This window comes from Malurus melanocephalus, unplaced genomic scaffold (assembly GCF_030028575.1).
Source record: "Malurus melanocephalus ecotype Western Australia unplaced genomic scaffold, MMel_1.1 scaffold_43, whole genome shotgun sequence".
Lineage (NCBI taxonomy): Eukaryota > Metazoa > Chordata > Aves > Passeriformes > Maluridae > Malurus > Malurus melanocephalus.
Genome location: NW_026623275.1, coordinates 3,034,478 through 3,059,701, shown reverse-complemented (window position 1 = coordinate 3,059,701; position 25,224 = coordinate 3,034,478). Strand labels below are relative to the sequence as shown.

Below are 25,224 nucleotides of genomic sequence, written 5' to 3'. Positions count from 1 at the left end.
TAAAAATGAACTTACGGCTGAAGAGAATGGGTTTCATGTCTTTCTTATCTGGGTTACCACATCCGGTAACAATCACACCAATACCTAGGGGAGAGCATCCTTGAGATCTGAATAGAAGGTCCTCTGAAAACCCTGCAGATCCATGGGTTTCGAGTAATTTCCAAAGGACAACTGTGATCACAAACACCCTCCCAAAGTGTTGCCCTAAAGTTTACCACATTTTATTACAAGGTTCTGTTATCTCCATAATCACGGAGGACATCGTTTTRCCAAGATCCCTGACTCACTACGATAATCAGTCGCGCACCGATCTCCTCTCTGCACCGGCCTTTATCCCGCCAAGTCAGTCTCCTCCGGTTCTCTCTCTCCGGTATTTGCCGCCTGCGGCGATGGGGAAGGGAATGTTTTAAGCGCTTTGCCTTCAAGTGCCACCCGCAGGGAAGGGGAACACCGCCGGCGCGCCGCCCGCTGTCCCCGGCAGGTGCGCCCCAGTTACCGCTGGGGGCGGCCGCCACCGCTCCCCGCCGGCCAGGGAGGAGCGGCGGCGGGCGGCGGGCGCGGAGAGGCGGCTCCCGGCGCTCCTGCGGACACGGCCCCTCCTCCCGGCCCGCCCCGGCCCGCCCCGCCCGCCGCACACATGTGCCCGCACCCAGCGGCGGGGCGCGCCGTCGGGGCGGGCGGGCGCCGTCGCGTCCCCGACACCGCGCCAGCATCGCCGCGCGTCCCTCGGGCGCGGGGAGCGGGTGGCCGCGCTGACGCCGCTGCGCGCCATGGCTGTCGCCTACCTGCTGGGCAACGGGTCCGCGCCGCTCCTCGCCGGCGCCCTGGAGGTCCCGTTCGCCGCCAACGCCTCCGCCTGCCGCCCGCCCGGGCCGCCCTGCCCGGCCTGGGGCAACGCCTCGGCGGCGCTGGGCTGGAACCGCTCCGAGCCCTGCGCCGGCGGCAATGGCAGCGCGGGCGGCGGCGGGCCCTGCGCGCCCGCGGGCGGCGGCCCCTCCGTGGTCACCGCCATCGCCATCATGGCCCTCTACTCCGTGGTCTGCGTCGTGGGGCTCTTCGGCAACTTCTTGGTCATGTATGTCATCGTCAGGTGAGTGCCGCCCTGCCCCGCCCCGCAGCCCACGGCCGCTGCCGTCGGGGCGGAACCCCGCCGCGAGGAGCCGGGATGCGGGACGGGGACCCGGCGGGGATGCTGTGCTCCCCCTCCGGCAGGCAGCGCGCAAAGGGCCGCGCTGGGGGCGGAGGGGCGCCGGCCCCCGCGGGAAAGGGAAGGAGGCTTTTGATAAAGAGCCGGAGTGGGTGATCGGGGAAGAGAAACTTGCGGTTGAGCCGTGAGGGACGGCCGGTCCGTCAGAAATCGCTSCGCGTCCGAGGATATTGTAAGGACCATCCGTGCCGTAGCACTCTGCGAGCTGCTSTGGTCAGCGGGGCCTCAATCCCGCACCTGTCCCGTGAGGAGAGAGTGTTTGAAGGGACTGTAGCCACTGCCTGTGAGCGTGCACAGGTACGGGATGGCCCATGGACAGCCGGCACGCATCCACCTGKCTTTCCACCCACCTCTCCCAAATATATGAGCAAAATGTGAATGGCACCGCGGCTGAACGCTTGTCTATGCCCGTGTCTTGAGATTCTCTGCCTCACATCTAGATATGTATGTGTACACTGATATACATTTATATATGTGTATATATATGTGATATTATATATGTGTATACACACAGGTGCCTATTCACGTGTATAAATGCGTGTGCCATGATCGCCACCGCTGTCCGTAATCCCGGCGTTCCTTCTGTGCTGCGGCACTTGCAACTTTCTCGCCCGCAAGAGAAAAAGCCCCCGATAGGGCTGTTACAGATCAGATCACGCTCGATAAATCCATTGCCTTTAAATGAGCGGAAAACGAGTGAGAGGGAGATGAAAGAGGCTCCTTTGCCGGCCTGGTAACGGAGCGGAGCGGGGCGGGTGGCTTCCGTGGGGGAACACTGCCACCTCCCGGGAGCGCCGGGCCGGGCGCGACAGGAACGGGGCCGACTGAGCTCATCTCCCTTCGTGGCCGCTCGTCGTTTCCAAACCGAGCATCCCCTGAGCCCTGGAGAGCCCAGCGGGCGCATTTAAGAGGGATGGAGTTAACCCAGGGGCACGSTCYYTTCCTGTCGAGGCARCCSCAGCACTTCCAGTTTCCCCTCCCGSTCTGGAGCCGGGTCCGTTCTCCCTTTGAACGCTGCKTTTCCCGAGCTGTCGGGGYCGCCGCTGTGGGGCAGAGGTGGCCGCAGGAGCAGGAGCTGTCTCTTGGCATCGCTTGCAGCCCAGCGGCACCGGGTGGCTCTGGATGCAGCGCTGGCAGTGCCAGCTGCAGAAAGCCGGGGTGAGGGTGGCGGTCATGGTGGAATGGTGGTGGCGGTCACGGTGGGATGTTGCGGCAGGGTGGAGGATGTCACTGCACGTGTTAGGGATGTCACTGCAAACCTGTGCTTCTGGTAGACCTGGTAGGAGCACAAGTGATGTCCATCAGTGGTTCAGACTAGAGCAGTTCAGAAAYCTTGCGGGTTTAATTATGCTTTAAGAGGCTGCATGTACAGAGCTGGGAGATTCTCTTCTGTCCTGTGGATTTTTTTTGTCAATCTGAAACTCAAGCTGTGTGAAGATGCATCTGCAGAAAGGCTTCTGAGTGGGAGCATGACTGCAATCACTGTAGCGGTGTTGAATGCATTCCTCTGGGAGAAAAAGCAGATGCACAGTGTAACAGAGCCAGGATACCTGTCAGCACAGAAATATGCCACAGGTTGTCSTTGCAATTATGTATTTATTATCCTGGGCATAACCCTTACTAGGTTCATATTTCTTACAGTAATTAATTGAATTACACTTGCATCACAAAGCCAAATCGAATGAGGCACTTGTATTTAGATTTCTATCTAAAGAGAGCATCTTTCCCTGAGATGACAGCTTAAAAACAAAAGCCAGAAGCAATAGGAGAAAGCAAAAATATGTTTTCATTTTACAGAGGAAAATACAAATTAAATGGCTTGTCCAAAACAGTGAGAAATTCTATGGCAAGCCCCACATCTCCTGTTCAAGAGCAGCTTTTGGTATGACAGAATTCATTCCCAATTAATACCACACAGCTGTTTGGCAATTGGGATAAAAAAGAGTTTACATTCTATGGGCTGAATAGCATCTGTGGCTTAAGCAACATGAAAATACATTTCCTTTTTGTGCTTCTCTGTAGGTGTAGACTATCTGGTCAGCAATAGGGAACTCAATGATTTAGCTCCTGTTGCAAGCTATGCTAACATGACAGTGTTTCAAATCACAGAACATGTACCTATGAAATGGTGACCCCCTGTGCTCACATTCATGCATCCAACTACACATACRAGGCCAATGTTTTATTGGATTGAATTTGTCATCATATAAAACTCCCCTTCTTTATTTGCCTTTCCCATAATGCCTGTTCAGGAAGAGCAAAACATTGAACCTCATTAATTTTGAGAGGAATCAAGGCTACTATAAATTAAGATTTTTAAGTGATATTGGTATACCTAGTTTGATTTGAAAATACTAGGAGGTGGGAGGTAGGTGCTTAGATATTTGAAACTATGCAACTCACCTTTTGGAGTCCAGCCCCAGTGAAAGCAGCCATGACTTCAGATCAAGTGTGCTGCATGCTAACATTTCATGCTTGGTTTCTTTGGAAACACTTTAAAAATAATTATATTATTCTTCTAAACATTGTGACTCTTAAATCTTTTCCACATGAGGCAAATCCAGGGGTTTGGAGTCAGAGCCATGCAAGTTCTGGCCTGGCAGAGAACTATCACTGTCACTCCACAATGCCACCCTGCTATCCCCGCTGGGGCAGACAGAGGTCAGAAAGCAGACATGTCCCAAAAGGAGTTCGACACAAGTGTGTTCTGATTATTGTTCTGTGATATGAAAAGAGGGGTCTCCATGCAAAGCAGATCCGTGGATTTCCAATTTATACACATTACTTTGTAATTAATGCATTCTCATCTACCCTCCTCATTCTTCCAGATGGTTCCTGTTCAGCTGAATGCTTTCATCCTTGAATTAATATTTACATGTTTTATATGTAGTGTGGGAGGCTTAACCTCATGTTACTGATACTGAGCTGTTTCCTTTCTCAAGTACCAAAAAAATGCCTTCAAGTGACAGCTGTAATACTTTATCAGGTTTTACTGCCAGCCATGAATTCCCTGTAATCTGAAAAATCGGTAGATAATTTTTATTACGTATTTTCCTTGTGTGCTTTGTGTAAGTGTAAATTACTAATATGAACACTGTGTTGTTATGGCTGTATCAACAACAAATGCTACTTTTAGCTGCTGTGGAATACAAGACAGTGTACAATTGGTGCCATGTGRCATTGAATTAATTTACACAGTAATCCAAAGGCTTTTGCAGCTTTCTCATCAAGTCGGTGGGATATTAATCTCACAAATAAGAGTGGAAACAAGAATATCCCTTGTGATTAAGGCAATATGCTAGAAAGCTGTAATATATCCTAGATGAAAATCTTGGGCATCACAGGTCTGGAAGACAGGAATAGCTCACAGAGGCTGCAGTGCTCCACAATTCAAATGCCCTGGGAGGACTGTAATTCCACCAACAGCCACTGAAGTCACTCAAGTTCAGAGTGATTCCTCAYTTATTTTGCTATAAATTTTGTCACATATCATAAACAAAAGGGTCCCTGGTCCTCTGATCCTTTGCAGAGGAAGGAAATGTCTTATGTCATTGAGTTAATGATTACACTGCTTTAATAAAAAATTAAAAAGGCAAAGAGGGAAAGAAGTTGAAGTCCTCTCTCTGAAATTAAGAGAAATCTCTCTGCGTGTCTCAAAACAGTCTCTTACCACTGTTTTTAAAAAAATGAGCTGTCACTGAAGTATCATCGAATCTGGAAAGACTATGCAGCAACTGAAAGCTCTGTTCAGCTTTCTCACAAGCATTTTCTACTAAAATGTTGAAATTGTAATTGTAGAAATAATCAGTATCACCAGAGGAATAAATATTCTCACACATCTGCACAGAAGTGTGGAGTCTTTTTAGAGAAAAAAAAAATCTGAAAATTATCACAAGCTCAGAAGTGGCTGAAACAAAACAAGTGTTTCTGAGAARTGGGTTCCTTGCAAGTTGAYGTGGTGTTRTGGCTGCAGTATGTCAGGCAGCCTACAGCATCTTTTGTGGCACTATAGATCAGGGAACTTAGGAATCAAGAAATGCATAAAATTCTTGCTTTTCTTTCCTGTTCACAGCCTCATGAACTTCTCTGCATTTGCATGCATTGCCTGTGTGATTGTGTGTCCTGCCTGTTCCACTGATTGCAAAAGTTCCACCCCCACGCTGAGAGCTGAAAGCCTCAGCAGCCTTATCCAGTCATGTCAATTATGAATTAATACAGCTCACAGCACCAGCCAGAGAAGAGCTGGGGACAGAGCAGAGGGAGCCCTGTTGGGCAGGAGCAGCAGAGGAGCTGAATTAAATCAGCAGCAGAGCAAGGGGGTGACCCTCAGCATCCTGCCTGACAGAAAGGCAGGTGTCCCTGTTTGCATACTGTTTGTGACAGAGTTTACCAACCTTTGCTAGTGGGTAAATGTTTGACTAGCAAGCTCCTCTCCTTTCCCCTTTATGTGTCTGAAAGCAGACAGATAAAATGRAATGTATACCTTTGTATTCTCTCTTTTTCTTTCCTTTTTTTTTAATTATATTTTACAGACATGGTCAAAATTTGACAAAAGATACATGAGGCTGCAACCTGAGGGTAACACTGAGGAAGCAGAGGTGCCTGAGGGATGAGTGAGAGCTCTGCAGCCCCAGACTCATCTCCAGACCTTGTGCCTGGCCCCAGTCCCAGTGGAGTCCTACACACAGGACAGCATCCCAGGGCCAGGTGTACAGACCCTCTGGCTCTRCCAGTGCCAACCACTGGGCAGTTCTGGGCAGAAAACAACCCTTCTCACTCAATTTTTATTAAAAAAGCTGTTTGATCCCACTGTGCTTTKCCTGGAGTACCACTATGGTAATGGCTCTCATGAAAAAATAGTGTTAAACACTTCCTGATTTTTTAAAAAAATTCTTTATAAAAATAATCAAATTTTACTGACTTTTCATGACTTCAGTAAGAGTAGAAAATACTGTATGCACATATTGCTTATATTAAGTAATTATTAGCAAGCTAATGACTAATGAGTTATTTGGCTAACACAATCCTGAAGTACTGTTTTATTTCATTTTAATTTAGAGTGTTTTTCCAAACCATCAAGCATGACTTGAGYTAATCATTGTGGATAAGCTTGTGTAACTTTTGTACATAAAAAGGTGATGTATTTGCGAAAATCTCAAATGTAACATGATGCAAGCCCAAATGTCTCAGAATCACAATTTAGCTTTGTAGCCTCTTTTCCAGCCATAGGCAGCAGTTGGTGTTTAATCACAGTGTGGAAGAAATAGGGGCAACACTGGGTGAGTATCCTCCTAAGAGACTTTTAGACTGCAGAGGGACTTWCTGAGCTGCAGTTTGCATCAGCATTCATTCAGTAGCTTTTTGTGGACATTTCTAACATGCAGAAATCCCCCAAAAAATGAGGATCAAAAACAAGAGTGGAAATAAAAGRTCACAAAGATTGCCACTTCTAAACAAAGCTGCCTTGAAACAAATATGTGAAGCATTTTTTAAAGATTCTAAGTTGGTTAATTTTAAGCTTAGGTGCTCTGAGATGGTTGTTGTAGAGATCCTCATTAACAGATATTTTGAAAAAAAATCTTTTATTTTCATGATGATTCCAAGTGAAAACAAGTTTTCAATGCTTGATAAGTCTTTTCAAAATACAAATCCGCTCTTGGTAACTATATTTTTTAAAAATCCAGAGGCAACTATTTTCTGAATTGTTATACTTAAGCTGATCTCTAAGAAAGCTCTTTTTATAACCATCTGTGTCTTCTTTGGTTTACATAATGAAGTTTCGGTTTATGGTTTTGAAAGTGGGAATATTATAATTATCTTTCAAAGACCCCTAGTTCCTTTTGGAATTGGGCTTTTAATGGTGTTCACTATGAAGGAGTTCCACAGTTTAACCGATCTGTGATAAGARGCATTCTCATTCATCCATTCAATGTTAAACACTTCTAAATTTTATTTATATTTCTCTTTGAATTTACGTGATGAAAAAAGGTAGGGATGACACACCATAGCTAATCAAATAACTGTGAAGTACATGAAATAATAGATTTTTTCCACCTTCCCACTGCGAAGTGTTCAATTATCAGCTATAAGATCTTGTATCTCAGATCAGGAATAAAACTTCAGAACAAAAATGTTTGTGAAAAATGGAACATCTCCTCCTTATCTTGTTGTGTGGAGCAGTTCCAACTGARTGATGCCTCTTTTTTGCAGGGGGAACAGGGAGCAACAGTGCTAATCTTCAGCCCTGGGATGTGCTGCCTCTATAGAAAAATCATCTAAGGAGACATTTATCCAAATTGTTCTAATTTGATTGTGGTCTTAGTAACTCCCTCAGAGCCCCAGTTTCAGACACAATCTCATCCTTGTCATGTAGAGACTGAGTCCATGATTCCCAGTACTTTTGATTTGGTCTCTTCACATAGCATAACTGTTCTCCTTCTTCATGTCATGCCTGCTTCCACCATTGCCTGCTTTCCCTTTTCCCCACATCACAGGCAAGCCTTCCTCCACATTTATTCTCTCTAGTTCCTTTGTCTCACCTCTGTCACTCCTTTCCAGATCACACTCAACAGCTTCACCAGCAGATCCCAGTCTCTTGTATGAGAGGCCATACCTTGTACACCCAGCTGGTGTCACTTTGACCTGTACAGTGTGTGTGGCCTTTCTTCCAGCCCCACGCCACCTCCCTGTGACCCTCTGGCCAGGTGGGATTGGTCACTGCTGTCYCTACCACACCTTTGAGGACCTCACATCTACTTGCATTAAGTCTTCAGAGGCTTCCCTGCAGCTTCCCTGCTAACCAGGGATGTTTCATGTACAGTCCTTATCTCAGGTGATCAGTCTACAAATCAGGAGTCAGGTACCAGCACCTGGAAACAGGACAAAGTCACTGATAACCTGTCCCCTCTAGAAAAATGTCACCACAGTTTATCAGAGATGTAGTCAGCAGTTTTACTCTCAGTCACACTTCCCTGAAGGCAGAGGCGGGGGAAGTTAAATTGAATATACTGACAGTTTTCCTTTTTATGTCTTCCTAGCAAAGCAAGAGCCTCAGCAATAAGCACCTGCTGCTGGATAATGGTAATATATTGAACTTAGCCTTTTTGGCACCATTGATTTATTTCAAAGAGATTTGTTACACAATAACCATGAAAGCAGCGACCTTTATTGGCTGCCCATATATGCCTCAGCGCCAGGCAAACAGAGATGCAAATAAAATTGGTTTGACAAACAGGCCAGATTAAGTTCTGAAATAATTGGCAGGTAATTTTCTCCCCATTTAACTAGACTGGAAGGAAGTGTACCAGCAGATGACTGTTTGGGCACTGGAGCATGCATATTACTGTCATTTAATTTTTATCATTAAGTAGCTTTTTATGATGTCTGGGAAAAGGAGAAGGAATTAGGGTAATGGGAGTTAGAAGACATGGCAACATGTTAAATATTTTTGCAGCAAGTGATTTATCTATACCTGTTCTTGTCTGGTTCTCCACCCTTTTATGAAAAAAAAAGTATCCCATCAGCTTTTTTTTTTGGTGTGGATTTCTGCCAGGATATTTTTCACATTCATGTGACTTGAAAAGGCATGAAAATAATAAGAAATCATAATCACCGGTTATGACTACTGTGAAGTTTGTGTGTTCTGTCTGAAGTAATCTCCTTGCTTGTTAATCCACTCAGTCAGACATCAAGGGAAAGAACCAGCCTTCTTCCTGAAAATGGCTGCTTTTCCCCAAAAAAAAAAAAAAAAATGCTTTTATTTTGTCTGGGCAGGGACTAAACTCATTACCTCAAGGTAAATAGCAGAAAGAGGACTTCTGTGTGATGCCTTTTGGTAGCAAAAAGAAAAAGCAGGAAGAGTCACACAATGACAGCAGCAAGTAATTTTTAGTCCAGAGCCCAACACAGGAAAACAGGATGAGTCAGATGCCCTCCCAACACTCTTGGTGCCTCATCATTCCCCAAAAGACTGGCACTGAGTCTAAAGGTGACTCTGCCTAAAAGGCTCTTGTTTAGCTCATCCTCTCCCAAAGCTGAGGYATGAGAGAAATTTGTGCTGGGTTCTGAGTACACAAGAAACAGCCCTGAGCTGGTGCTGCATCCCAGGGGGTGAGGTGCTCTGGATAAGGTTTGCTTCTCCTGCATCCTGTAAGCAAATACTGCTGGAACTGCTCATGCCTTGGCTCTGTCCTGKTGTGAGGAAAGGATAAGCTGGGAAGTAAAAGGTGCTAACAAGGTAACCCAAGGGAAGTCAACTCTGGTGACRTTCTGGCTTATTTGTGCTGTGGAGGAGAATAAAGTGGAAAAGGATCTTGGCAGTGGGAGAACAAATTTTTGGGGAGAAAAGAGGTAGCAACTGAAGCAACTGCAGTCCAGCAGCTACCTGCCCTGTGCTCAGGTCYGCGCTGACCACACATACACTCAAACTCCTTCAGAAAATAGACATTGCCTTGGCAGTGAGTGAAAAAAGGAGAGAAAGGGTGCTCCAGCACAATGTGTGTGAAGTATGACCACATATGTCAAATAATAAAATCCTTTGATTTTAAATCTGCTGCACTCCCTCAGTACGTCACGACTTGACACCTGAAGTGATGCCTAATATTTTTCATCTCTCTAATTGACTGGTTAGCACTGTGCTTGGAGTCAGGATGCAAGACTTCAACAGGAGGGAACAGCAACTGCCTTCTTTGTCTTTTTTTAAGGCAGTGAAAGCTTCTTCACTTCCCCCATTTCAGCYTTTACCCTCAGACTCGGGATGGGTGCAGGAAATAAGTGAATGTGATGCAAATTGCACAATTTCATTGCAAGCATGCATGAACGCTTTCAGCTCTAATGTTGTACCTGCTTGAGGGTTTTTTTTCAATTTGTTCTTGGTCTGGTTTCGTTCAAGGCTTACCATGTTTAAATTACAGCCTTGTATATGATCTCTTCAGTAGAACATACATCGAAAGGATGCAGGTTGTTAACCACAGGATGGCACCTCAAATCTGGATGTCTGGGTGTCCTTACTGCCTAATAACTTATCAGGGTTGCACAGAAATTTATGGTGCTTGTACCCAGTGATGAAATTTAATGGCTTAAGTAATAAATATTCAGAAGTACTCATGAATAGAAAAATCAAAGACTGAAGTTTACAAGCTGATTAAATCATGTGCTCACAGACAGAAGGGCTAGAATAGATATGACTTCAAAACTTTTAATAGGTTACAGCCTACCACAGCACAAGTCACAGCTGTGGCTGAGATASAGTGCAGATCTCTCACTCTATAGGGACCCATTACCATGTGAAGAAAGAAAAAGGACAATAARATAGGATGGACACAAGTAAAGTCCATCATTTGAGACCCTTTAGTTCAAAGATGCTTTCCAGARTATTTCTTGAGATGCTTCTTTTCAGTGTCAAATATACTAATTGGATTGGCAGACGGAAAGATTTTGAGGGTTTTTACAGACAACCTTGATATGYTGTGACCTTGTTCAAAGCTTTCAGCACTCAACTAAAATTAAAAGTACCTGATATCTCAGGAAAACATGCCAAAAAAATCCCTTCTTTCTACTGTTCTTGAGTTGCAGATATAAAGTACACCAGAACAATTATGGGGGAAAAAGAATTAATTTCAATTGATTTGACAAGGCATACTTCACATGTTTCTATCTTCCCACCCARTGCGACCTCAGCTAATCTAATGTATGCACATAATGATTCTTCATTTGTTTAACAAGTCATTTATGCAAGAAGAACATGAATTTGAAATGCTAACTTAATCTCCTCCAGCATCAACAAGAGTTATGTCAGATTGTCTGTTGGCTGTTGTTTCTTTCAGCAGCCAAACCGTTTTTGAGAGTGATTGCTTTCTGCAGTGAATCTCCAGTGATTATCTCCAGTTTTTCWTGTATTTTGTGCTGAACTTAAACACAAATCTTGAAGTTGTCTCTGTCCCCAAATTAGCATGCTGTAGGCAACACCTTGCACACCTTTGTGTTGCTGAAACCACTTATGGGCAGTCTATCATCGACCAGCCAATTTCCTAAATGCCAAAGACTATTTCTKCTTTCCTCCTCGCTGATGTTATTCAGATAGGAAATTTTTCTAATTAATTTGTAATGGTATGTATTACTCTGAGCTGTATCATCATCATCAATACTAGTAATAATAGTAATAATAATAACAATAATGATTATGATGATGATGATGTAGCTGTATTATTATAATTATTGTACTCTGTATTACAGTGAACTAAATGTGGATAACCTTCTGTAGCTTCTTTGCACCAGCCCAGTGATGCAAGGATGCTTGTAAAACTGATCTGGTTCCGAAAGGCAGAAGGCTCTGGAGGAGGGGATATCTCAGCAATCCACATGGATGAAAACCACTCGGCCAAGGAGCAGCTGGGACACAGCTACATTAGTTGTATAGACTATGATAATGATATACAAACTCTGTTTTACTTTGCTTTGGCTTAAATAAAATATGATGCAAACTAAAGATTTCATTAAATTTTAAGAAAATATATGATCTTCATGTTATTTGTTCATTACTTTTGAGTCATGGAAGCTTAAAAGAAGAGACTCGTAAAAAATGTTTGAAGGTGTTAAGGTGGAGACTGAACTATCAGAGTGGACAGGGCAGAAACAGGGCCATGGCAGGTGTCCTGCAGAGAGRGTCACAAGCATGCTCACATCTCTCCTGTTGCATGGGAAGTGCAAGAGAAGGTGCTCCTGGCTCCTTTCTGCACGGGAGTTGGAGTTCTCTTTGGTTAATCTGGTGAAAGTTTTATTTGGTTTGCAAATTACAAGTGGCCCATGAGCAGCCAGTTGAGGGGTCCATTTCAAACCTTTCTATCAATCCTTGAATGCTGGGTGGCTCTCTGAGCTGAATTCTCACTCTTTTCTCCAGTGCTTTTTCTTATTCCAAGCAAATCCYGTTTGGGTGGACCTGTACACCTCAGGTCTTCAAATTTGAAGTCTCTTTTAAAGCTTTGTTGGATTGAAAATAAAGACAAGGCTGAGCTTTCCCTAAAAAATTAGAAAGACATAAAATATATTCTTACTGTTGTAAATCTGATTTATCATCTATCATACCATTACCAACAAATCAAGTCTTCATTAACAGGAATTTTGTGATAAAAAACCTTCACTGAGGAGTTAGTAGGGGTATACTAGTGGGTATCGGTTATTATAATGAGCATAATTTAGACATGTATCCAGAGCAGTAAATATTCACAAAAAATACCTTTAATCATGTTCTATTAGTCCTTTCATTGCAGAGTTGTAAAATAAAAGGCCGCCCAAAGCCAGCTTCTGTCTTCRCTTGCAATCTTGCTTAAATTTTGTCATGCAAAATTTAATATGTTTGGTGTTTTAGGCACTGAAATTCCAATATAAACTAAATACCAGTATCCAGATTTTAATGAGTTTGCAATTAAAATTCTTTCTTTACACATCTGTAAATTTTTTGGTTCTGTAGTGGGTTTGAATGAAAGTGTAAAAGCACTATATTAAAAGATTGCATTTGTAAACAAAACTTTTGGTGTTGCTAAGTCCCTCTCAAGTATAAAGATCTCATTGCATATACATCTATGTCTGGATAATGGACATATTTGTTCTGCTTGTTCAAATAAGTACACTGATACTTTAGCAAAAGGTATAATAACAGCTAAGATCAAGACTTTGAAAATATCATTTTTGATGGACCGTTACTTTTCATGCTGTTAAAATTACATTTAATCAATTCCTTCAGTATTTGTTTGTTCGTGCCAAAAAAGAATCCTGGGGACACCAATAATCTACTTATTTGGAAAAATACATGTTTTACAAAATGTACCTTTCTGACATAAGCCCCTTATAAAATCTTTAAATACTCAGTGCAGAGAAACACCCAAATACCATACAATTTACTGAAAAGAATATTGTAAGTTTCAATAGGCTTTTGTTGATTAGGCAATTGTGGAGGTAAATGCTTTCTATCACCATAAAAGCTCTGCTTCTATTCATTGTAAGAAGAACAGCATGATTAGAAGCACAAAGATTACAGAGTACATCAAGCAAAACCCTTTATTAATGGTCTGTAGAGGACATTAAACAAAGTAAGTCCAAGAACTTTTGAGCTTGAACTGAAAAGTAGATAGCAAAACAGAAAAATRCATAGCATTTAAGTGGGATGAGGCCCATTCCCATTGAAGAAACTTTATTCTATTTATTCTATTCTATTTATTCAGGGCTTTTTTTCTGTCCATCCTCTGTCATGCTAACCTAAAAGTCACTTATGTATTGATTGATTTTTTTTTCCCTCTGTGTCTAGCATTCCCTTTAAATCATAATGGCTTTGATTACTGATACCAAAACACTGTCGTTGTTATCTGACAATGCACTCTCCAGGCTGAAGAGTACCAGCATCTTGAGGGATGGCAGCAGCGCTGAGCAGCAGTCCCGAGTGTGTTTCCTTGTCCAGCCATAAAGATAAGGCAGGCAATCACCTGAGGGCTGAGCAGGGATCAGCAGCCTGGGTGAGGGCACAGAATCGTCATCACCTTTCCCTGTCTGTGCAGASCTGAGTGTCATTGTCCCTCTGCCACTGTCCCTGCCTGAGCAGATCAGGTGGGAGCAGGTCAGGTATGTCTGCTCTCGACACAAACCTTCAGGTTAGCTCTGGATACACCTTCAGCTACTCCTGGATATGTCAGACCTATGGAGAGACATTCATTTTGATAAACCATGGAGCTTAGTATTGGATAATAGTAAAAGCAAAATAAAAATGTTGCTGCTTTCATTCTCATCTGCAAGATTCTCTGGCAAATTGCCCAAGAAATATTTTCCTCCTTCCCTCCAGTTTTTACAGCTGTAGCTTTTATTGTGTACCTCTTCCACACTTCAATCCTGTACCTTTTTTCCAGTTTTCAGAAGAGAGAGTCATGGATGCCTGCAACATCTACCTCCTCCCATGTTAGTGTTACAAAGTTGTTAGATAAATGGAGTGAGGAAAGATTTTACAGGACTTTGAGAATATGAGAATTTATTTACAACTTAGTAGTATCATATTCAGATCATGCTTTCTCAGTAGTCAAGATAGAGTTTGAATCTATTTGAMAATCTGTTTTTAAAAAGCACCCTAAATTGATATTAGGGTGATTAGTGGCTCCTCATGCAGTGCTAAAAAATGAAAGAACAAATCCAATACCAGTGACTTCAGATGTTCATCATAAAACAGATCCATTCAGCATGAAGTCGGCATTTCTGCACACCCTACCAAAAAGAAGTTCCAAATGAGTGTTGCCTACACAATCCTTTCCTTGGGATTTTTTTGCAACTGACTCATGTTCTGAAGAGATCTAACTCAGATAAAAACCATTAAATACTGTATTTTACATTTTGTCTTATTTAGCAGGTATCCTGACATATTTTCAAGTGGGCTATTTCTCTTGATTAAACTCTCCACTTATTAGTTTTGCAGAAACAGAAGAAAGTTTCATCAAAAGAGCAAGCCATCTGACCCAAAAAGCCAAGCAGCCACAGTGCCCAGAACCTCGACAGCAATCAGGGCAGAATGGCCAGGAACATTACTTAAATCAAAACATACGTTGTACCACTGCAAAAGTACTGCATCCGTATGGAAAGTGGGTTTCAAGTGCTGCTCACTTAGAATGAAATCATTATTACTGCAACCTACAAATTAATTTTCTGTTTCTACAGAACATGGTTATGATATTTAGCATGACCTTAGCAGATACAGAAAATCTATCCATGCAGTGCAGTATCTGATACGTAAAGACAGAATTTTTTTTCAGCTTCTCAATTCTTTGGCATCTATAACATTGTTTCTTCTATGTCTTTTCCTTCTACACGAGTTAAATTGATCTTTTTTTCTTACACCCTTTAGCTGATRTCTTACTGAACTGCCAACATGTAGGTGGATCATGGCAAGATCGTTTAGTTAAAAGCAGTAAATGTTATCTTTGACAGCATCTGTCACATTATTTTATAGAAGTTTATTATAGATGATGCATTGAATTCAGTTTTATGTAACGGTGTCAGTTGTGGTCATTCACATGCTCTGCCAATTTTTTTCCTAGGTACACGAAAATGAAGACTGCCACCAACATCTACATTTTCAATCTTGCATTGGCAGATGCCCTGGCGACAAGTACTCTGCCATTTCAGAGTGTGAATTATTTGATGGGAACATGGCCATTCGGTACCATCCTCTGTAARATTGTTATATCCATAGACTACTACAATATGTTCACCAGTATCTTCACGCTCTGCACMATGAGTGTGGATCGCTACGTGGCTGTTTGCCACCCAGTTAAGGCCCTCGATTTCCGTACCCCCAGAAATGCCAAAATTGTCAATGTGTGCAACTGGATTCTCTCCTCTGCCATTGGCCTGCCGGTTATGTTCATGGCAACTACTAAATACAGGCACGGTAAGTCTGGCTTYCAGTCCTAAACTGAGCATTCAACATTTTAGCTCCTTTCTGCATCRTTTCACTGTAGTGTAGAAGAATTAACATCTGTCTCCAGCCAGTATAAAATGAGTATCAGTGCAATTGAGCCCCTTCAACAGTTTTGCAGCTGGCTCCTGTGGGTCTGTGCAAGTCTTGCTGTCCGCTGTGATTACTGTAGAGTTTGGAAAAGCATCTGTGCCTGCCTGCCTTCTGCTGTGGGGCAGTTCTGCATTGCCCTGCAGCACAGGAGCCTGCTCTTMACCCAGGATATTCCCACTGGGAAGCTGGCAATCATAGGTATTGTACACCTTGTCAAGACATGATACAGAGCAGCAGCACGTTCTGGATCTCTGGCACTCCAAGACCTTCCATGAAGGGACAGTGACAGTGTGTCAACACAAATCCACMAATCCAGACCACCCACAGTGCAGTTACCAAGTGTTGTGTCATTCTCCTCCCCATTGCCCTGAAAAGCCCAAACTTTCAGCATTATGATGGCTTAACAATCTTTCTTTTCACCATCTTTTATATTGAAAGTGAAAATTAGTCAAAGTTTAAGCATTTGTGACAATTCAGCTCTTTTCCTTGTTTAGTGAACATTAAATTTCAAGCCATAAAATGCAAAAGAGAACATGTTAATTTGTTGGGGTGTTTTTTTAACTCACTTCATGCATGTTTTGCTGTACTCTGTCCTACCAATGTTTGTGCAAATGACAGGTCAGAGATTGCTTCATTTTACRTGTTTACTTAGGTGTAAAGTCTTCATATATTTGCCTGTGATATTTAATTAAAGACAGGTTTAAAGGAAAGCAAATGAAAACTRACCTGCACGTTCTTCTCTGCTGTATTCCTTTTCCCCAGGCTCAATTGACTGCACACTTACGTTCTCCCACCCTGCTTGGTACTGGGAGAACCTCCTGAAAATCTGTGTGTTCATCTTYGCCTTCATCATGCCAGTGCTCATCATTACCGTGTGTTACGGGCTGATGATTTTACGCCTGAAGAGTGTTCGCATGTTGTCCGGCTCCAAAGAGAAGGACAGGAACCTGCGGAGAATCACAAGGATGGTCCTTGTAGTGGTGGCAGTGTTCATTGTCTGCTGGACTCCCATCCACATTTATGTTATCATTAAAGCCCTGGTCAACATCCCAGAAACTACTTTCCAGACTGTCTCCTGGCACTTCTGTATTGCTCTAGGGTACACAAATAGCTGCCTTAATCCAGTCCTTTACGCGTTTCTAGATGAGAATTTCAAAAGGTGTTTCAGAGAGTTCTGCATCCCCACTGCCTCAACCATTGAGCAGCAAAACTCCACCCGAGTCCGACAAAACACTCGTGACCACGCTTCCACTGCCAACACTGTGGATAGGACTAACCATCAGGTATGACTAGCGGTGGAGATGTCATCTCTGGATGCAGGCCGCCCGCTTGGAGATGACATGTGTTCTGAAGTTACTGCTTACACTGATTTGTAGCTGGTGGAAGGCCCTGAGCACCTTCTAGGTTGTATTTGAAGCTGGTGTGTGCATGCACGGAGACCCCAGTCCTGCATGGTGCCAGTTGCTCTCTGCCCTGCTTGATGCTCAGAAGCYGAGGGTTCCAAAGGCACCTTGGGTGACTGGGTCCAGCGTGCATGCATGTACAAAGCACATGAAACAGCCTTTCACKTGCAGGATGTTTACAACAGGCTGAAAATTAATCACAGATTCCTCTGTTCATACTCCTTGTCTGCTGGTGGAGACAGGAGTGGGACAGAATACAGATCTCTCTTCTTCTCCCATTGCAACAGTGAATAAAAAGAGAAAAAAACTGTGCTTATTCACTTTTGATTGATGTACAAAGAAGGTCARCCTGGCCTTGTTTGTGCTGAAAGACATACAGACCAAGGCCTGTCTACATGCCGTTCTTGTATCAGACAATGATGTGGAGAATAAGGTGGGGTTAGTTATGTATATAGATATATGTATACATATATAAAGATCAATGTGCCATTTTGCCRTTTTAGGTATAGCAAGAAAATACCTTTTCCATGTAGAAAAAAGCCTTTGATTTTGTGGCACATCCGATAACAAAAGAAGGAGATTTTTTTTTTTATTCAGCCTATTTTTGCATAGTTTTTTCAAAGAAGCTCTTTTCTACATGTTCAGTATCCATGACCCTGTGATTAGTCTTGAGAATTTCCAATCCCCATCCCTCAGCAAAACATGAAAGCAAATCTTAACATTCACAAAAGTAATTCAAGCACATCACAAACACTRCAAGAGGTTTGAGTTGTCTCTGCAATTCCTTAAAAATAAGAGCAAAWGGCATAAGCCTGGTTCATTCCTTGCCATATCACCTTTCAGCAATATACTTGGGTGGCTCATGCACCAGTTTCTCACTGCTGCCACTTCAGCCACAAGCTGGCTGCCTCCTCGAGGTGCAGAACTCAGTGGCTTCTTGTGAAAGCAGCTGCCCACCTGCCACTCAGCTGGTGCCAGATATTCCGAATCAGAGTATTCCCATCTCCTTGCAGACTAAACAGTAATTGCACCAGAAAAGAGGAGGGAACAGTCTAAAGGGAGAAGGGCTAAAGTCWTATATTTCATTAAGCATCAGCAGTTGGTATTGTTGTCCACTGTGGCCATACTGTGGCCTGCGAAATTGTCACCTGCTCAGTGTGGTGGTGAAGCAGAACTGCCAAACATGGCACAGGTGCACACATATATTTATGTATGTATATATGTGTAGTATTTACTAGATGTAGCAAATTATGAGATTCATCTGTTAATAATGCATTTGTAACCCTTAATGGAGTCAATTCTGTGCATGTGTCTGACAACAAGATTGCAACTGTACAGTTCCAGCTTTTTAGAGTGCAGTGTGAATGCACCCATTTTCTACATTTGATTATRTATCTTTATATTATGTTTAGGAGAGCTGTAGCCTTCTAAACTTCTACCCATAGAAAAGATGAATGTGATACTGCCCAGAGGCTGAGGGAACTGGAGTCTGTTTCCCTGAGCACTGAGCAAACACAGAATAGAAGGTGATGCTTCCCACAGAGGTGTTTCAGCCTACTCCAGCAAGAGAGACAGCAGCAGGGATGGACCAAGCAAGTGAAGGGATCTTGAGAGGGCAATAAGGAGGAAGCTGGTCTCGTAGTTGGAGTCTTTGTTGGTCAGGGTTTGGTTTACATTCAGGCTCAGTGATGAAATTAGTTATGAGGAAATAAAGTACCTGAGAAAGGAAGGGAAAGGGAGGTGAGAGGAAGAGTGCTGAGGAGAAACAGAAACATAAGGAATGAGGTCCAAGTGAGGCAGTAAGGATGGAAACTGAAACAAAAGAGCTAATCTTTGGATTGGATGGAACAAAAAAGGTGCCTGCAGAGCTGGAAGAAATTGTTTGAATACTTAGGTAGCTCTTCCCAGGAGCAAACTGTCAGTTTTCCCCAGAGCCAGGGATAAGAAGACAACACTTGCAAGCTCAGGTCCTCATAGGTGGGTGGACAGGTCTCCCCTTTGGTATTTGAAAGAATTTGGAGTGGCCAACTTCACTTCCCTCGCCACCATCCCTGCAGTCCTGGCTTTGGCAGCTGCTGATGCTGCCATTGGTTTATTCCTGCCAGATTTGCTCCCTGAATGCTGACCTGAGCCTTCTCCCTGGAGTCCAGCTCAGCAGCTTTTTGGTGCAGTGTTTCTCATTCTCCACAATGAATATAGAATACATTCACAGCAAGCTATGTTCAAACTTAATATTAGTTAATCTTTTTTTTCTCCAGCAAACGTTTCTGTAAGTGGTATTTTTTAACTAATATACACTAAAAGGGTTCTCTGGAATAGTAATTACAAGTGTAATATCTGATATTCATTATTATTATTATTATTATTATTATTATTATTACTTTAAACAGAAAAATGCCCTCGAGTGAGTGCATCTTTAGCTCTCAGAAAAAGAAAAAAGAAAATAACTCCCCAGACAAACCAATGTTTGCTCAGACAGTGAATTTTTTTTAATTCTATAGACAAGGTATTCTTCTCACAGGTAAGTGCTTTCCGTACAAGAAAGTCTAAGTTGTGTGTCTGTATCGATTGAAATGTCCTGACAGGCTCATTCTTGTATAGGCAAGGCCTTGGAGAGCATTTGGGATGAATTTTGATTGCAAGGCTGTGTAGCACTTGGCACACCTCACACATTTTCTAAGAAACAGATGTTCTACAAGTTGCTTTTTTGCCAAGTGAGAATTCTTTTCTCCTGCTAAAGTTAATGAGAATGCAAGGCTCAATCRCATAAGGCCTAACACTCTTGAAGCATTTAAAAGCGTTTAAAATTAACAYTCTTAAGCGTTCAAGATGCTGTAAAGAACAACAGGGTCTTCTGTCAGGTCAAAAGCATCAACAGGAAACATWAATTTCTGAGTATTTTTCTGAATTAGTATACTGGCCTTTGGCCTACTCTGTGGCTCCCTGGCATTACCAGAAAGGTCTCGATTAAGTTTGAGATTGATTGTTGTTTTATCAGCATCTACAGAAAGTGGAAGAGGAAAATAATTTAAAAACTGCAGAAATGCAAAATCTTGTGAATGCAGAGAGCAGCATTTGTAGAAATTGTATGTGCTCAGTGAAGAAACACAGTTCTGAGACAGTGCAGACAGTGGCTGATGCAGAAATTGGAAGAGTTTTAGGACTGAGGTGTTTCACATCTGTGGCAGATTATCTGGTATTACACTCCATTAACTCCTGCAGTAAAATGCATTGGGCACATCTATTCCAGAGTGAGCTTAGAGGTTTGGCTCACTTGTTTTCTGGAGGGCATACACAATCTTATAAGTGCACTTGCATGGAGAAGGAATGATGTAATCCTGGGGGGAAAAAAGTGCTTGAAAAGAAAACTGCTTTCTTTGAACTTTCCTCTGTATGGCCAAGTATTGGCAGGGAAGGGAATAAAGGACCAAATATTAACAAATTTTGCAAATGGCTGAAGGTTTTTGATGTCGTTGACTTAAACTGATTMGTATCAAAGACCTTGGCAAGTACTTTGAAATAGCTTTTACTGCAGCTACTCTGCATCAATTTATCTCTGAGATTAAAATAAATTTTTTTTAATTGATTGTTATTTTTCCCTGAAAACKATGTTTTCCAAGGATATTTTTGTTAGTATCTATGTGCTAGCAACAAAAAATCCTAAATAATTAGGAAACTGGATTATAAATAATGATAGAAATCTGAGAAATTTGTTTCAGTGGATTACTTYCTTTGTGATCCATTTTTACAGCTGCTTTCATAGGAGCTTCACCTGAATGTATCCAAGCAACTAAGCAAATTATGTATAGGCACATCTTCAGGGCTACTTAGTCATCCTATGTAACTAATCTTTTCAATTTTAGCTTCTGATGCTTTCTCCTTAACTACTGAAATGTTTAAATTCCCTAATGGAAGCTGCAAATCCTCCTCATATGCTGAAAATGAGGCCTCAGATATTTTCAGTAACAAAAGGCTCAGYGCTAAAACCTTTGCCTTTACTGCCTGGATTGGCAGCCACATAGAAATAAAAATTGGATTTGAGAAAGGTTTTTAAGTTAAAACAAGGAAAAATTGAAAGCTAGTTTCGCTTTGATTAAATAAATGAAGGAAGTGTTTTCTTCCCTCTTACTTTTCCCAGTGCTATATGACATAATTGCAAACAAATGTGGGGAATGCTGGTGAGTCCTGTTGCAGAAACATGAAAAAGAAATGGGCAGCTTCTGTAACTCCAAAACTTGGCAGATTCATATCTACCTGTATTCACAGAGAATGGCCTTTCTGTATATATAAGTGCATGTATCTTAAATTATACTATATTTCAATAATAATTTTAAGGTATTGATTCCTTAAAAAGCCCATTTCTGGCAAGGTAGTGACATCTATGAAACACTTGCCTAAGTTAAATTGATCCTCAAAATTGGGCTTTCTTTTGTAGCTGCTATGTGTTAACATGGTTTCTTGGTGACTCTTCAGGTTTCATCTGTGTCTCTGCTTTCCATTCTGTAAATCCTTGATTTGCAAGGGTTTCCCACCCAACTCTCAACAGGTTCTGGTACAACATTTGCTGGGCAGCAAAAAAGGGRTTGCAGACTTTCAGGACATGCTGTGCAGTAAGCAGGTTTCCTTGATGAAAGCCTGCATGCAAATMGAACGCTACAGGGATTCTGTGCACACACAGGGCTGAGGGGTTGTTGGGTTTGGTTCCTGGTGTAAATCCATCTCACACAGAATTTAAACTAGACTGAAAATGAAAATCCAAAAGTTAGATATGAGCACAGAATGTATTCAACAGAAATAATAATTCCCCTGTAACTGCTGTAGAAAGAATACAGAAAGGGAGTGAAGTTTTTCCATACTCATGCAATTCATGGAGAGTCCCACCCTAGAAAGAGAACAACTGGCTTGATATGAARTATATTCTAATTCAAATTTCAGACCTACTAATGTTTCTTTGTGATCATTTTCCCTGCTTTGTTACTTCACAGCAAAACATAGTCTTGCCTTACTCTGGGCTTTGTGTTTTTAGCTTTATACAGCAGGATGGCAGCTCAAAATGAGATATAAATTCCTCCTATAAAAACTGCACAAGTAAATGCGCACACAAATTTGTGGGTGGGAAGATACCAAGCAATTGTTCATTGCATTTACAATTTCTTTCCTTTCAGTTGGAACTTCAAGAAGCTGAAACTACTCCACTGCCGTGACAGGGTCTCCTGCTGCATGGCTCTCAGAGCAATTGCACGCCACTGCACTGCCCTAGTGTGCTAGTGGGAACATGTAGGATATGCTTTCCCTCAAAAAAAAATACCACAGAGGAAAGTGCCTGCTTTTCCAGTCTGTCAAAAATTGCTTCTGCAGCACATCTACACTGCCCATAACAGAAGCATGAAATGTAAGAGCGAGCAGAGCCAGGAGATGTGGGGCCTTCCAGGCTCCAGTGCTCAAAGCAGTCACGTTTGCCAGGAGTGCACACRTTAGTCTAAAACAAAGCTACTCTGCCTGTAGCAGCCTGACACACTCTTGGTAAGTTACAGTGGTGTTAAAACAGGTTGGAAACAAAAATTCAAAGGCTAGACAACTATAGTTTGGAAAAKAAAGTGTGCTTTTGAGGATGGAAAATAATGAGATATGAAGTCGTAACGCTGTTGGGTACACTCTATTTACTCTTAAAATTCATTTGTAGAGGTRCTTTCTGTGCAGGTTGTTTGCGTGCTGAAGTCTCACGAGGTCATCTAGAATAACRCATTTGTAGTTCAAGAGGTCTTCTCTTACAAGGACTGCATGTTCTGCAGTTTYAAAGGAAAAATATTTTTTCAGTGGTCCCTTGACAAAAAAAAAAATTATAAAACTCCAAGCTTCATCCTCTACTTCTATTTCACATAAAAAAACTTTAAAATCAAAACAATGAGCTATCACTTTTTCTAAAAGAGATGAGTAAATGAAAGTATTCCACATTGTTACTGGTTGTCAAATGAACCCCAAAACAGCATATATTAACATAAATTTTTTTGTGAATAAGAATGTAGCTATGAGCCTGTCAGAGCTTGCACAGGCAGATAATGTCTTCTCTTTCAAGTAGTTTCTTAAATTTCATCTGCTCTGTCAGCAGCATTTTCATTTTGTAAGTAAATGACAGCCTCTATGTGTAGTACTCAGTGCAATTAATGCATTAGACCTTCTTTAAAAAAGAAGTTTAAAATGATTTTGCTAGACATCTATTTTTCTTACCAAACCCACAATATGTTTGCTTTTCTAATTAACACAATACAGTCTGCATCTGCATTTTGTATTAGCTGTTAAACATTAAGATTTCAGGAAKAAGGATTGTACTGCAGTAAATGCCTTCTTAGCTGTTTCTAGTATGAAAAATAGAAATATTCATGTAGATAAGTTGTGGTGCAATAGTATTTTCTATACATTGTTACTTGCTTTGTAAATAAATCATCGTAGCTGACCAGGAGAAAATGTRCTTTGATGAATTTAAGTGTATTCTGAAATACAACTATATGGAACAGGGTTGGGTTTTTTTTTTTTGTCTTTTTCTTTCTGCAGCCAAAATGTATTTCTTATTTTTATTGCTAAAGTCTGTGTAACAATAATATTATAATGTGAAATGGTTTGTTTCTGCCATAGACTGCATAATAAAGATTGAAGACCAAATCCTTGCAAGTTGTAAATGAAAGAATTATTTCAGTTTCATCCTATGTTGCAACTAAATATGTAGCCTTTATATTAGCAGCCTGAATCTAGAAATGACAGAAGTGCCTTAATTTTTTTCTTTTGCTGTTGAAAATTCCACTGTGTTKTCATATGGACTTAGGTTTAATTTTGTGTTAGTTTAGCTCTATCACCTCATAATCATCATTAATGTTTAAACCACAGGCATCACTATTCTAACAGGTTTTGCATCTAATTTTMAACAGCCTCAGATGGGCACTTGGAAGAAGTTGATAAATTGTTTTGCACTACACAGCAGTATTATTTAAATAACAAAACCAGCATAGAATACACCAGATGTAAACACATTAATGTCCTATGACATAATTACTACCTGATGGGTTCAGAGTAGTCTGACATTTTCACATACAACAATCTCAAAAAAWTTTWAAAAGTTGAATGAATATTTAAAAARTCTTAAATGATAGWCAAAAAGCATGTTTAAGTAAACTTAAGATCACAGTTTTCTGAGTAGTCAAAAGTTCAGCTTTCAYAAAATTCACATAATTAATTGAAGCCATTATTTCTTCTCTACTTTGGATGAAGCATACAGGCAAAATACTGTGATCTGCCAGCAGACAGCCAAATATTTTTTAAGGATATTTTCCGCAGTCCAACAATTGAAAAACCCCATTGTAAATATGTTTAGCAGTAATAATGTAGCCTTGATGGTTTAAGGATATGAGGAAGCAAATTTTATTAGCAGAGCATTAGCAAAAAGTAAGAAAAATGTCTTTTTTTTTCAGAAGGCTTGAATGTTCATTAGTAGTGCTTTGCAATAAGTAGCATATTATTACARAACTTCTGTATCTGCATTGTAAACCTTCAATAAAAATGTCTGTGTTTCTTGTGTATTTGCACTCAACCCCACTGTCAATATTTGTGATGAAAACATTAAATAGCACGGATCCCAAGGGACACCATTTGTCACCAAAGTCCATCTGGACACTGAGCCTTGGATCACTACCTTTTGCATGTGCCTGTCCAACCAATTTCTCACCTAATGAACAGTCCACCCATCAAACCCCTATGCCCAATTTAGAGACAAGGATATTGTGGGAGGCCATGTCAAAGGCCTTATGTAAGTCCACACAGATGACATCCACGGCCCCTCTCTCATCCACTGATGCAGTCACTCCATCCTAGAAGCCCACAAGCTTGGTCAGGCTGGATTTGCCTTGGTGAAGCCATACTGGCTGTCCCAAATCACCTCCCCATCCTCTGTGTGCCTTGGCAAAACTTCYGRGAGTTCCTTGATTTTCCCAGWYACAGAGATGAGGCTGATGTGTTGGYAGTTCCCAGGAGCCTCCTTCCTACTCATTCTAAAGRCAGGTGCAATGTTTCCCTTTTTCCAG

The 25,224-nt window shown here is 41.7% G+C and overlaps 1 protein-coding gene and 1 long non-coding RNA gene across 2 annotated transcripts; both read left to right on the top strand.

The window, feature by feature from the left end:
• The first annotated feature begins 694 nt into the window (after nt 1-694).
• Nucleotides 695-24,606, top strand: OPRM1 (opioid receptor mu 1). The gene is made up of 4 exons (XM_057364885.1): nt 695-1,090; nt 15,277-15,629; nt 16,512-17,032; nt 22,318-24,606. The coding sequence occupies exons 1-4, from the start codon at nt 771-773 to the stop codon at nt 22,354-22,356; spliced, it is 1,233 nt and encodes a 410-aa protein (XP_057220868.1). The 5' UTR covers nt 695-770; the 3' UTR covers nt 22,357-24,606.
• LOC130572877 (uncharacterized) lies at nt 6,371-11,839 on the top strand. The gene is made up of 3 exons (XR_008965269.1): nt 6,371-6,486; nt 8,245-8,287; nt 11,441-11,839. It is a non-coding gene; the product is annotated as an uncharacterized LOC130572877 (long non-coding RNA).
• Nucleotides 24,607-25,224: the final 618 nt, after the last annotated feature.